This window comes from Tiliqua scincoides, chromosome 1 (genome assembly GCF_035046505.1).
Source record: "Tiliqua scincoides isolate rTilSci1 chromosome 1, rTilSci1.hap2, whole genome shotgun sequence".
Classification (NCBI taxonomy): domain Eukaryota; kingdom Metazoa; phylum Chordata; class Lepidosauria; order Squamata; family Scincidae; genus Tiliqua; species Tiliqua scincoides.
In genome coordinates this window covers 57,976,865-57,990,101 of record NC_089821.1, presented here as the reverse complement: position 1 = coordinate 57,990,101, position 13,237 = coordinate 57,976,865, and the positions used below count along the sequence as shown (strand labels likewise).

The window sequence follows — 13,237 nt, the reverse complement described above, 5'->3', positions numbered from 1 at the left end:
GCGGACCCTGTCACTCTTTGTGTCCTTCAGTGTGGTTGCGGGGAGGCCCTGAGGCCAGCCACAGCCCAACTGGTGGCCGAGTGATGACATTATCTCAGTGCCATCCCCAGGGAGGATGCAAGCAAATGCCAGTAATGAGGGAGGGAGAAGTTGGGGTTGGATACAGAGACTGGGCAAAAAAGGTGTGGCGGTCTGATGCTGCTGGTGGGGTTGTACGGTCTGCAAAAGCCTTTCCAGCCAGTTGGTTGGCTCTGGGATGCTTGAAGATGGCATTGTCTCCAGTTGCCCCAGAGCTAGCCACACTTGGAGGCATTTGGATGGGGAGCTTAATCAAGAGGGGAAGAAACTCGGACTGAGAAGGATCATTAAAAGCCCCAGAGGAGAGAACTGTAGGGAGGTGGAGTCAAGGGCTGAGTAGAGGTTTGAAAGGAGAAGTGAGAGAGGAAATGTGAAAGGAATAGGAGAGTCTCCCTATGTCTCAGGGAGGGCTGGGAGTGACATTCTCACCCCCACAGTGCACCACGCTATGCATCTCCATTTTAAAGAGGGTTCCCAGGTTGGCATGCCCTTCTTCCCAGGCAGTCCATCCCCCCACTGTTAGCTCTGTGTGGGCATGTGCCATCAGCAACCCTACAGTGCGGTCCTCTGGGAGAGGTCAGAGGAGCAAGAGACTTGACTAAGAGGAAATGCATACAGATGATGTATGAATCAAACCCCTTGTCCTGCACAGGTAAGTACATAGTGTGCTTATCACAGTGAGATGGAACCTGATTCATACTTCCCCAGCCTGCTTGGCAGGAGAGGGAGGGGGGTAGGGTAGGGTACCGATGGAGGGGGAATGGCAAAGGTCAGGGAGGCAGATGAGAGAAACCGAGATGGGAATGAGGATGGAAGAGAGAAATGGAAAAGGCAAGAAAAAAGGAGAAGCAAGGAAACCCTTGTGGGAGAAAAGAGCAAGGAAAAGGGGAGAGATAAAAGGGTGAGGTACTGTGAGGAAAAAAAGACCAGCTTCCTAGAAGGGAGGAACTGCTTGGTGGGGGGTGTCTCTTAAATGTCAATAGGCATTACTTGGAAAGACCTTGAAACTTGTCCTCCCTGTGGGGTGAATAGAAGAGCCCAAACAAGCAAGGGAATTGGGAAGTCCTCTTCCTGTCCACAGACGCTCCCTATCAGACAAAGACTAAAGAGCTTCACAATTAACCCTTGGCCCCTAGAGGATTACTAATAGAGTTGGACTGTTCCCTCTGAGCAATGCCCTTGTGCATAAACCCATCAAACAACATCTTATTGGTCTTCTAGAAACCTTTTTGACTCCTTGAAAGCTTGCTTTAGCCATGTCCTATTTTATGCCATTATGATGTGAATTTGCCTCCTTGGGGTGACCCCTCCCAGGTGCCACAAGCATAAATATGTTTTCAGAGACTGATTTTAACATATGTATGATGTTGCAGCTGTGTGAATGTGCATTTTCAGGGCTTCAGCATTGTTTACCAAGATGCTGCAGTCCAGCTAGCCTGAGTGTGCTCAGCTGGTGGCTGGGCTTATTCATATCAGCAGTTGAGCTTGTGTTGGCACCAATCTTGCAAGATAAGAGGTTTTAAAAAAACAGCCATGTTGTAATTTATTCTTTGTTCTCTCATAAAAAGGCATTGTTCTTAGTGTAGTATAACTGCACCCTGTCTATGAGTACTGCTGAAAGCAGCTCCATTAAATGGACTGTGAGGTTAGGCACAACTTGCCTGAGGTTCAGGATTAGATGTAGCAGCATCAGCCATGCATACACAGATGTTGGTTTTGAATACAGGATTGGATTTTAAATGTTAATTGTGCTCTTGAAGCTGTTGTATTTTATAGGACTTGCAGGAAGATGCAGCTTCTTCCAAACCCCACTGGCTTTCCAGTCTGATCACAGGGTCATTTCATATGACATTCAGCAACAAACCCTGATCTTCTACAGAGTATGCACCAACACTGTGTCTGTATGGTGCATGTGTCTTCTAGCCCCTCTTTGTCATGTTCACACTCTGCCTTTTTGAACCACCAAAAATATATGTATGTATTTTAAAATGTATATATGCTTCCTTTCTGGAATTCATGCACATGGTCATGTAATTAAAATAAGTAAAATAAAACACAAGTTACATACAAAAATGTGATGGCCACACCAGAGAACATTTCCATTGTAGCAAATGCCAGTTTAAACAGGCAGATTTATGCTGCCTTCAGAGGGAAGGCATTGCAGATTTGCTGGCATTTTGAAGAAATTGGTCCTATGTAGCTGGTAAAGTAGTAGCAGGTGTGCTTGGGGAAACAGTGAGAGAAGGCCAGCAAGCCTGTGCTCATATGGATATGCTCGTAAAACATGCCCTCCTCCCCACCACAGGTGCAGAGTTTGTCTGCGGCAACAAATGCAGGCAGAAATCCACCCCATGGTAAAGAATGCTGGGCATCCAGGGTTCCCAGTCACTGGAAGGCTCTGTTTCTGAATAGCACAGCATTTTTTTCTTTGCTGACCAATGCTCAGACAATGTCCATGGTTCCCTAACAAATGAACGGAGCTTTTATGGATTCCCTCGAAATTTTGCTGGTGTGGGTAGGTATTTATGTTATGGAATGAATCATAAACATCTTTCAAATTACAGATCCTTCACTTAAATTTCAAAGTACACTGTTAATCTGTTCTTGAAACTTCCACCTCGATTGTCCATATTTTGTTCCCTTGTATTTCTCACAGGGGAGCACAACGAAGCCTGCTAACATGTACATCTGTAGAAGTGGATATGCTTTAAAAGGCACTGAGTTTGGAGAAAATGTATCTAAGCTTTCCTTGTGCTTTAAAGGAGCAAAAAAATAGCTAACTAGATTAGTTCAACAAAAGACTTTCTAAGAAAAGGAAGTCTCCTTTGACCTAGTCATTGTGTTTGAAATGTGCTGACTTGCATTATCTTTCTTCCTGTTTGTTCTGAATTGATTTAATGCACAGAGTTTCACAAATGAAGGGCTGCAGAAGCAGCTATAACAAAGCAATGTTTCCAGTGACTTTCCAAGTCCCCAAATGTGAACTTAGAGTGTCATGGAACAATGCTCTTGAGTTGCAGTGTGGGTCTGAATGATAAGATTTGTTAAATAGTGCTTTTCAAAATATATGTATCCCCTAAATTCTCACTTTTGACTGGAAAAGACAACCATTGTACTTGTGCTGTATTATAGCACAAGTACAATGGTTGTCATTTTCAGTCAAAAGTGAGAATATAGTAGCAAAGTTAATGCATCCAATTATTTGATGAATGTTGGGAGATCTCATATTCTATTTTCTGTACGCTTACTGGAGCAGTTGTTACTGAATCTACTTGTGGCATGAGAGTGATTGCTAAATTGTGCATGTGTCTTTCAAAACCTATCTAAACTATGGCCAGAGTAAACATTCTGGAGGACAGTGCCGTTCACAAAAGGAGTATGTTCCTTTTAAGTAGAAGTTCGCTTTTTTGCCCTTTTAGATGAACCTTTGAAGCTATTCTTCACAGATAAGTTTTTTAAAGTTTTCTACATGTACCTGTTCAGAGATTACAGAGAAGCTGGGAAACCTCATAATACACCTGCTGGTGGTCATGCCTTTAAAGACTGCCACAAGTGTTGTTTACTTTTTAGTGATGTTTAGTTTTGCTAAAGATGGCAAACTTCTGTTTGGCTTCTACCAACTGAAAGAATGTGGAATTCTTAAAGGTTCACTATCCATGTCGTAAGTGCTGTCTACAAGTAGCATGGAAGAATTGTTCAGCTGACCACAGAATTGTGTGGATTCAAAATATAGTCACTTTGTAGTGTTGCCAAGTGCAAAATGTGACAGGATCCTTCATCTTTCACTAGTTGTGTAGAACTGGGATTGGGGATTTCATCCAGTGCCATTTTCTTCACCCTGCTGTGAAAAGCAGCACTTGTGAAACTTGTAGACCAGAACTCTTCTTCTTCACATCCTTTTTGCAAATGTTATAGCTGTTGATGGCTTTAACTGGCTGTAGATACAATGTACTTGCAGAGTACTAGGATATTAGAGTTCACTTCCTGGAGAAAGGAAATTGTTTTCCTCTCTTCACTTCCCTTCAACAGATGTTAAAATTCTGTACTAAACTCTGAAGTTTCTAGCCCAGAATAATTATGGAAGGTGACCATATACATGTATCTAGAAATCTGAATCCAATGTAAAACCTTGTGCATGTTTACAGGAATGAATACATGGGATATTGTAATTTCAGTGTGTTTGGTTTGTTTTTTAAAGGAAAATTGTGACCACAGGGAAAGGACACAAAAATTGCAGTGTGGGGTAGCCCTACTTGAAAAGCCCTAAGAGCCATGTGAGAATAGCTTATTTCAGTACTTGTAGTAGAATTTTGCTAACTTGCTTTCAGCTGTTCTCAATGTGCGTGGGCACATCGCTGTTTTGTTTGTTTATTTGCAGTATTTTTTATCTCTCCTTCTCCCACACTGAAGGGGACTCAAGGCAACTAACAATGTAAAAAACATAAAAGCAATACAATTCAATATACGTATAATAAAAACATAAAGCCTAAAAACAATTACAACATTAAAACAAATAACCAGGATCACAGCTATTAAAGTATATATCATTAAAAGTGCCAACCCCAGTACTTGTTAAAAAATCTTCCTAAATAACACCTTGAAGCCTCATCAAAAGGTCTCTGGAGAGGGAACCATTCTTAATTCTAGAGAAAGGGAATTCCAGAAGCAAGGTGCCCCCACTGAGAAGGCCCTACTGGTAGGAAAGGTAACCTGATATTTGTATTGGATTTGAGTCATTGGTGTTAAAAAGATTAATTGCAAAACTGGACTTCTTGAAGGCAAAATGGATCATCGTGTTGGAATATATAACTGCATATCTGGAGTTCAGTAATATGCATGCAACTGAAGAAGGCTGCCAAGCTGTACTGATTAAGGGCCCAATCCTATCCAATTTTCTAGTGCCAGTGCAATCGTGCTAATGGGGCATGCACTGCATCTTGTAGTGGGGCAGCAGTCACAGAGGCATCTTTAAGGTATGGGAGCATTTGTTCCCTTACCATGGGGCTGCCTTGTAGTTGCACCAGGGCTGGAAAATTGGATAGGATTGGGCCCTAAGTCAGGAGACAATAAGGTCTTCACATATGCAGGGGTGCTCACACTTTTTTGGCTCGAGAGCTACTTTGAAACCCAGCAAGGCCCGGAGATCTACCAGAGTTTTTTTTACAATGTTTGTGCCATCATAACATATAACATTTATGTGTACAATGTATGTTGGTGTACCTTGAGCCCCACTGAGTATAACAGGACTTACTCCTGAGTAGACATGCCTAGGATTAGGCTGTGAGGCTGCAATCCTAGCCACACTTACCTGGGAGTAAGCCCCATTGAGTACAATGGGCCTTACTCCTGGAGTTTCCTCCCAGAGGCACCTGAAGGGGGGGTCGGCACTCCGCGATCTACTCATTTTGCCTCACGATCTACCGGTAGATCGCGATTCACCTATTGAGCACCCCTGTGCTTGACATTCCATGGGTCAGGATGCCATTCTTGTAGAATTGCTGCGCTAAAATATGTGCAAGTACTGTTCATGTTGAGAAAACTTTAAGATATTTGCTTGAAATCTTACAAGCAACAGACATGCATATATGACTGGGTTCATAGCACAGAGATCTACTGCGTAACAAACACAGTACATAAATCTAATAGATACACTATTACAGCAGATTCAACATAACCAGCTACCAAGTGAAACCTAACTGAGGATTCATGTAGGCACTTTCAATATACCTAGTATCTTCCTCACTGCAGATAAGACACCAACAACAGAGGTAGGCCCCAAAAACAGTTTTTCAAAGATTCGCAGATGGTACATGTTGCTGATCAAGTCTCTGAGTTGGCTTGAAATTCCCTCTTGGATAGTGTTGGCTCCTCTCCTGGATACTTCTCTGTGGAAGATGAGAATCTGGGAACCGTCAGTTTGAGACACCTTGAGTTAAGCTGGTTGTACAATGAGACAACTTCAAGCAGACATCTACTAGATTCAGTGTCCATCTGTGTCACTGGAGATGGCACCAAATTGCATGGGTGATACTTGGCCACTATAAGATGGGAGACCTGTCTGGTTATGGATGATGGCAGGACACCATTTGTTAGTCCTCTGTACGCAATGGTCAACACAGTCGAGCCCACTTGTACATGCCTAGGCACATTGTCCCATTTTGTAGATGCTTGGTTAAATTGTTTTGCTAACATGCATGTGCAAATCAGGTCTATGATGTGCTGCATGTGTAGCAATACAATATGCCAACAAGAAGCATGCCTGTTCTTGTTGTAGTGTCCTGTTTTCACTTGACATTGACTTCAGGGCTTGCTTTAAGCCATTGATGTGCAGTCAGGGTAGGCAGAGCCTCACCTGACCCAACGAGTAAAAAAAAAAGTACCTTTTGCCTTTCCCAAGTAGTTCTGTGCTGCAGCTCACAGCCCGTTTAAAGCAACACACACAGACATGGAGGGAACAAGGAGAGCTGCTAATTGGCTCAACTGCTATGGTGGCTTGCAAGGGACAAAATAGGCAGGGATGCCTTTGCAACCAGGGAGAGCTATCTTTGTTTGCCCAGTAAGAAAAAAGACTGTACTTGTGTTATTGGTCTCTGGGGCAGCAGCAGAAAGACTTGCCTCCAACAGATTAAACTGGAATCATGGGTATCTTCCAATTTAAAAACAAAACAAAACACAGGACTGCTGGTTAACCCATCAAAAAATGGCAGGATCCCTGCATCAGCAGGCTCTGGGGAGAGAGCTGGAAGAGTTGCTTCTCTTCTGTTTTTTAAAAAAACAAAATACCCAATAAAAAAGCAGGAAGATTGCTCAGTCGGCTGGTTTTCCAAAGCACCAGAGAGAGAGAGAGAGAGAGAGAAAGAACACACTTCAGGGAGTGGCCTGAATTTATTTCTGGGGGTGGGGGTGGAGAGTGTGTTTCAGGGGGAGAGTGAGTGCTTCTCCTGACCTGGAGGGTCACTGCACATCACTGTTTTAAACCTGGCATAGGTATTTCTACCAAGCCGTTAATGGATGCGTAGTATTGTGCAGGCATGATGTGCTGAATGCTGTGGTAGTGCATGAAGTCCTATTCGGAGATATACTGGGGGGCCGTTGTTACTGATGAGTTGCTCTGGCTGACTTATCCTTGCAAACAAGCTCTGAAGAATTGCAATTGTCTGGGAAGAGGCAGTTGATTTCATGCAAAAAGCCTCGGGCCATTTGGTATAGGCATTTTGAATGTGCATTCACGATGATCCCCCCCCCCCCCCAAAAAAAAAGAGAGGCAGGAGAAGTGCTGTTAGCAGCCCAGCTAGCAGCTCACACATTGTTGGATGTACAAGTCTGGAATTTTCCTACGAGCTGCATAGTGTCCATATGTGTTAGTTTGGGAAATGATTTTTCTCAAGAACAAAAATGTGTACAGATTTTCTGGCCATGAATATTAAGGCAGAAGATTAAGAATAATTTTTGTGGAGATTAATATAGCAGTGCCCCCCCCCCCACAACCACCATAATTTGTATAACTCTTGCTCTTACAAAATGCATAGTATGTTGAAAATATAGCGATAGTTTTGAGAATGTCAGGAGATCATGCAAGGCTATCACTTATTTTTCCATCTCTAGGGACCCAGATCATGCCAAAAATACTGATGAACTTTCCCCCTGCGTAAGTGTGATGTTAAAAGGCAACTAGCAACTAATATTTCAATGAGTGCTTCAAAATGTGTGTTGAGATGAAGTGTTGAGATGAAGTGAAGACTACCAACATGACACACCAGGGAAGACGGCTTAGGGCCTAATCCTATCCAATTTTCTAGTGCTGGTGCAGCTGCGCCAATAAGGCATGCATTGCATTCTGTGATGGTGGGGGCAGTCACAGTGGCCTCTTCAAGGTCAGGGAGTGTGTGTTCCCTTACCATGGGACTGTATTGTGGCTGCTTCGGTGCTGGAAAGTTGGATAGGACTGGGCCCTCAGTGCTGTTTCTTTCTGGAGCCAGTGCCTATCTTAGCTCTGAATTTGAATGCCCTGGTTTAACTACTGAAGGTTTTCATAGGAGATTCTTCTGAGTCCTCTTCTAGGCGCAATTGTAGAATTTATTGGCAAACTGAGTGCTTTGGTTGAAAATGTGACGATGGCATCCTTGTCTCTTGGCTTTCCCAGGCTTGTTCCTTGTTTTCCACCTTGAGGGACCTAGAGTTGGCCAAAAATCATACTGAGATGCGCCATCACCCTGAGTACTACTGAGAGCCAAAATGTGAGGCTCATGGTCTACTTTTTTCATATTCAATTCCTTGACTTGAAAATAGTCACTATGCTGTAATCTAAAGATTGGCACAGTTGCACTTGCTGTAGGGGAAATAATATTTTTAGACTGAGCAAAGATATTCTGATCATAAGGCATCCCCTGCCATGTCCTTACTACTTCACCAGTTGTGTCTGCTGTATAACCAGAAGGCTATTCTGTGCACATAGCCAACTACAGTCAACTTCCCCATATTGTCTTCAGTAGGAAGGAAAGTGCCGAAAGGCAAACATGTTCTCATTTCTCTACAGTTGAATTACTAACACTGATCTTACATAACTGTTTGAAATATGTACTGAGAGGACAGTCCTTTGCTAAACTTATCTGATGATGCCCTTAATTTCCACAGTGCTGTAATATTAGCATTTGTATGGACCTTTCTGAGTGTGGAAAGTGCTTCACGCATATTATCTTGATATAGACCTCACAACAACTCTGCAAAGGAAGGGTGTTATCCCAGTTCTGTGGCTGAGTTGCTGAAGTTGAGAGTGGCTTGGCTTGTGCCTCTCTAAGTTCATGGCAGAGGTTAGATCAGAACCAGAGAAGTTCAGATTTGCAGCTCTGCCTTTTAACCTCTACACTGTCTTGTAACTGCCTTAGGAATAGGTCGCAGAGTTGTAAAAAGATGTGTCTAGTTGGCCTTGCATAGAACCGTTGATTAGCTTAGCAGCAGCTCTGCCTCCCTAATTTAGTTGGCTGCAGGTAATTCTTTGAGTCTGTTTTATTTATAGCTTTGGACATTGGCCAGGTTGGGCATTGGTTGAAACGTTCAGCTGAGCAAGTTGCTGCCCTCTCCTGTCCTCTCTATCTGTAGATGAGTTTCTTTGGAGGCCCCTGTGAGTTTGCAGTGTCCTCTAGAAAGCCCATTTGCAGAGGTTAGGAGGTAGAGATGCTGAGAGAATTACTTACCTTAATGAAAGAAAACATCCATCCATACTGCAGCCTTCTTTATTTTACTGCTTGGGGAGCAGGGAGTTGCTATGCACACATGCTAGAAACTGTGTGCCATGGAGACTGAACATGGCATGGTGGGGGGAGGATCTAGTGCAGGACTGCCCACATCCTGACTCTGGCCCTGATGTATAGCCTCCTTTTTCTCCTATGGAAATTGGACACACACAAGTGGGATTCGGAGGGGGGGGGGAAGGGTGTCTCCAGTCCATACATTGATCAGGCCTAGACATACTTAGTATCAGCAAGGTGGCTTTATGACATGTTTTCAAATCATGCCCGCAAGCCATTTCAGGTGGAAGTTTAGGAAGTGAGCCCTGACTGTCTCAAAGGACTATTTAAATAATGCAATAGGCATATAATATTTGTGATGTGGATTAAGTATATTATTTTACCTCTCATTGATTGATAGGTGATAAAGCCCTTGATGGCTACAGTAAGAAAAAGTATGTCTGCAAGCTGTTGTTCATTTTTCTCCTGGGACATGACATTGATTTTGGTCACATGGAAGCTGTGAATCTACTAAGTTCAAACAAATACACAGAGAAACAAATTGTAAGTAATGTCTCATCCTTCCGCCACGATGATAAAGTAGCAATTCACATCTAACCCATTGGTGAACAATAAGAGGTGAATCAAGTATTTATGCTTCCCCCTTTTTTGTTTTTGTTTTGCATTTGTACATAACTGAGAAATGCAGTGATTTTTTTTCCCTGTACAGCACTGATCTTCCACTAATGATGACCTCCTCTCTTAAAGAACATTGCTCAAAACTAGCAAGGTCATGGAGGAAAGTGGGGGGGGGGCGGATTTGGATAAAGACAATTTGGGGCATCCTGCATTATCCACAGGAGTTTTGTTCTAGAACTCTGGATTACGAAACTCACAGTTTAAATATGCAGGTCTTGGTGCCCCCTAATCCTCTGGACGCAATTGGATCTGCACCTCCGGAGGATATTCTGAGGGCTGGGGAGTTCTCATGTGGCCTCCCCAGCCCTCGGAATGCCTTCTAAGGCCTTTGGGAGATCTTAGAACAGCCATTTTCAACCACTGTGCCGTGGCACACCAATGTGCCGTGAGTGGTCCACAAGTGTGCCACAGGAATTTGGGGGAAGATCATTTATTAGTAGGGCCAATGGGGATGTGAGCCCCCCCCACTGGCAGCTTGATGTGCCTTGTCAATTGTCAAAAACCTGATTGTGTGTCTTGACAATTTTAGTGCCTTGTCAGTGTGCCATGAGATGAAAAAGATTGAAAATTACTGTCTTAGAAGGCCACTTTGTTTGGGGATGACGACGACCAGAAGTGATGTTTTAGGCCCTTATAAGGCCATCTGAGGCCCAGGGAAGAACCAGTTTTGGGGTATAGTAGTAGTAACCCTGAATGGTTAAATGAAAGAGTAGATTTCTGTTAAATTCTCTTCTAGAACATGGCTCTAGTAAGTGGGTGGTTATTGTCACTTGTTAGATTTAAGTGCTACTGTAATTAGAGATTGCCCAATCCTCCCCTGGCGCACACACAGGTCAGGGTTACAAACTCCTTGCCTGCAGACATGCTTTCTTTTAGTGCCAGGTTTTCGTAGATCCAGGCCAATATGACTTCTTGTTGATTTGGCTGCATCAGTATTCAGATACTAGCATATCGATTTATGGCTATATTAAATTGCCTTTATTTGTAGGTAAGGTGAAAATTGGCATTTATTACATTTCTTGCTTTAGGTCAGGAATTAACCATGATTCTTAGGTGGTTGAATGTCCTCATCACAGATACTGCATATGAAACATCTTTCCATCTCTACTACTATTTTTCTTACTTCCAGGGCTACCTGTTTATCTCTGTACTTGTGAATTCAAACAGTGAGCTGATACGCCTGATAAACAATGCAATCAAGAATGACCTGGCCAGCCGCAACCCCACTTTCATGGGGCTGGCTTTGCACTGCATTGCCAATGTGGGTAGCAGAGAAATGGCAGAAGCATTTGCTGGAGAAATTCCAAAAATACTTGTAGCTGGGTAAGTAATGTTTGGGGATTTCAGATGTAAGAGAATTATGTTGATTTTTCAGTTAGAGAGAGACATATAATGCATCCAAGATCAAGCAATCCAATTTTTCTCACTCACGCTTCACTGTTGGAATTTTGACAGGGCAAAGCCTATGTTTGTCCCTAGAAGCTTTATCAGTGTGATTATAATGGGTTGTATTCTTGACTCCTATATATCTTTGTTAGATTTTTGATAGAACTGATTGATGTAATTAGGGGCAAAATAAACCTCACAATGCATTTTTGCTTATTACCGTGAACATGTATGCATTTTGGCAGATCATTGCTGTACAGAAAAGTACAAAGGATCACTTGAGCAGAAACTTTAGATGGTTGTTGCATTTCTGGAACAGATGATAGGAGATGGGCTGTCTATTATTAGTGGTCTAACCTTGGCATTTATTTCTTTGATTTTATTTATTTATTTACTCCGTCTTTCTTCCCAACGGGCACTCAAGGTGAAATGTAAGGATATATACTGGATGAAGTGGATTATCTAGACCTCCGTCCTGGTGGATGCGGTTTTCTCTTACTGACTCCGGTTGAGTTTGCTTATCTTGTGTGCTGCTATCTTCACTGTTTTTATTGCTTTTATTGTTGTGATTGTAGTGTTTGCTCTCTTTTTTAAAGTGCATTTGTTCTGCGCTGCCTTGGGTGTCCTGCTTACAGGGCAAAAGGCAGGGTAGAAATATTTTAAATTAAAAGTGCAGGATATAGAGAAGATTTCCATGTGCAGTGGTATTACCAATTTCCTATGCGTGAATATCATTAGAATGGTGTTTGCCTCCATTCATCTGAAAGGAATAGCATGTGAGTTAGACATTTTATGTATTGCTATAATCATGACTGTTTAAGATCTGGTTAAGAGTTGTATGTTCACCTTTACTTTGTGTACTCACTACATATGAATGTGGTTGTTTTGCATGTCAGAAAATGACAACAGCACTGTGTGTGTCTGTGCTTGTGAACCAGATCATTTTCTCATAGATTCTGCCACAACATAATTTCTTGCAATTAAGAATGTTTCATAATAATTTATTAACAGATTATTCTGAATCCTGGAGCTGCTGCTTTACCCTCATAGAGACAAAATGGGTCCAGGTATTTCTGTAACTTATTGCTCAGTAATATAACTAGTTTTGCCTGTATGGGTGAGCATTGCTTAGTGATGCTCTGGCCAGCGATGGCCCACATATGCGATGGCTGCTGTTGGTCCCTTGTTCACCCCCCTCAGCCTCTGAAGCCGTGGAGAGCTGCACTCCCCTTGCCTCCGGAGGCTTTTCTGAGCCTTGGAAGCACAGCGTGCATTTGCACGCTGTCTCTTTGAGGCTCTTTAGGCCAAAAACATGATTTCACCCGAAACGGGCATTCTGAGCCTCCGAGAGGCAACACACAAATGCACGCTGCCTTTCCAAAGCTCAGAAAAGCTTCTGGAGGTGAGAGGAGTGTCACTCCCCTCAGTTTCAGAGGCTGAGGGGGTGAACAAGGGACCAGCGGCGGCCATTGCATATGTGGGCCGTCACTGGCAAGAGCATCGCTAAGCAGTGCTCACCTGTACGGGAAAAGCTAGCTACATTATTGAGCAATAAGTCACAGAAATACTTGCACCCATCCAAGGCTCCAAAAAGCCTCCAGGGACTAGGGGAACATAGCTATCCTCGCCTTTTGGAGGCTTTGTGTAGCGTCAAGCCTTGCTAGGCGACAGGGTTTCCGCCTGCATCCCTGTTAAGCGATGCACGACTGTTCTACTTTAAGTCAATTTTAATGTTACTATTTTTGTAACATAGTTAAATTGAATTGTTCTTTAACAAAACTCCAGAGGTAAACATTTATCTCCAGTTTTATTAAGGATGTTGGGGTCATTTTGCTGGAAATGTTTGC

General features: G+C 42.9%; 1 protein-coding gene across 4 annotated transcripts in view; it reads left to right on the top strand.

Annotated features, from left to right (window-relative positions):
* The window catches only part of AP2A2 (adaptor related protein complex 2 subunit alpha 2), a 67,360-nt gene that overhangs the window by 22,079 nt on the left and 32,044 nt on the right, over nucleotides 1–13,237 (top strand). For all 4 annotated transcript variants that reach the window (XM_066610176.1, XM_066610162.1, XM_066610170.1 and 1 more), the window contains exons 3-4: nucleotides 9,727–9,869; nucleotides 11,134–11,327. In XM_066610176.1, coding sequence (XP_066466273.1) covers nucleotides 9,727–9,869; nucleotides 11,134–11,327 — 337 coding nt within the window. The remainder of the gene's footprint in view (nucleotides 1–9,726; nucleotides 9,870–11,133; nucleotides 11,328–13,237) is intronic.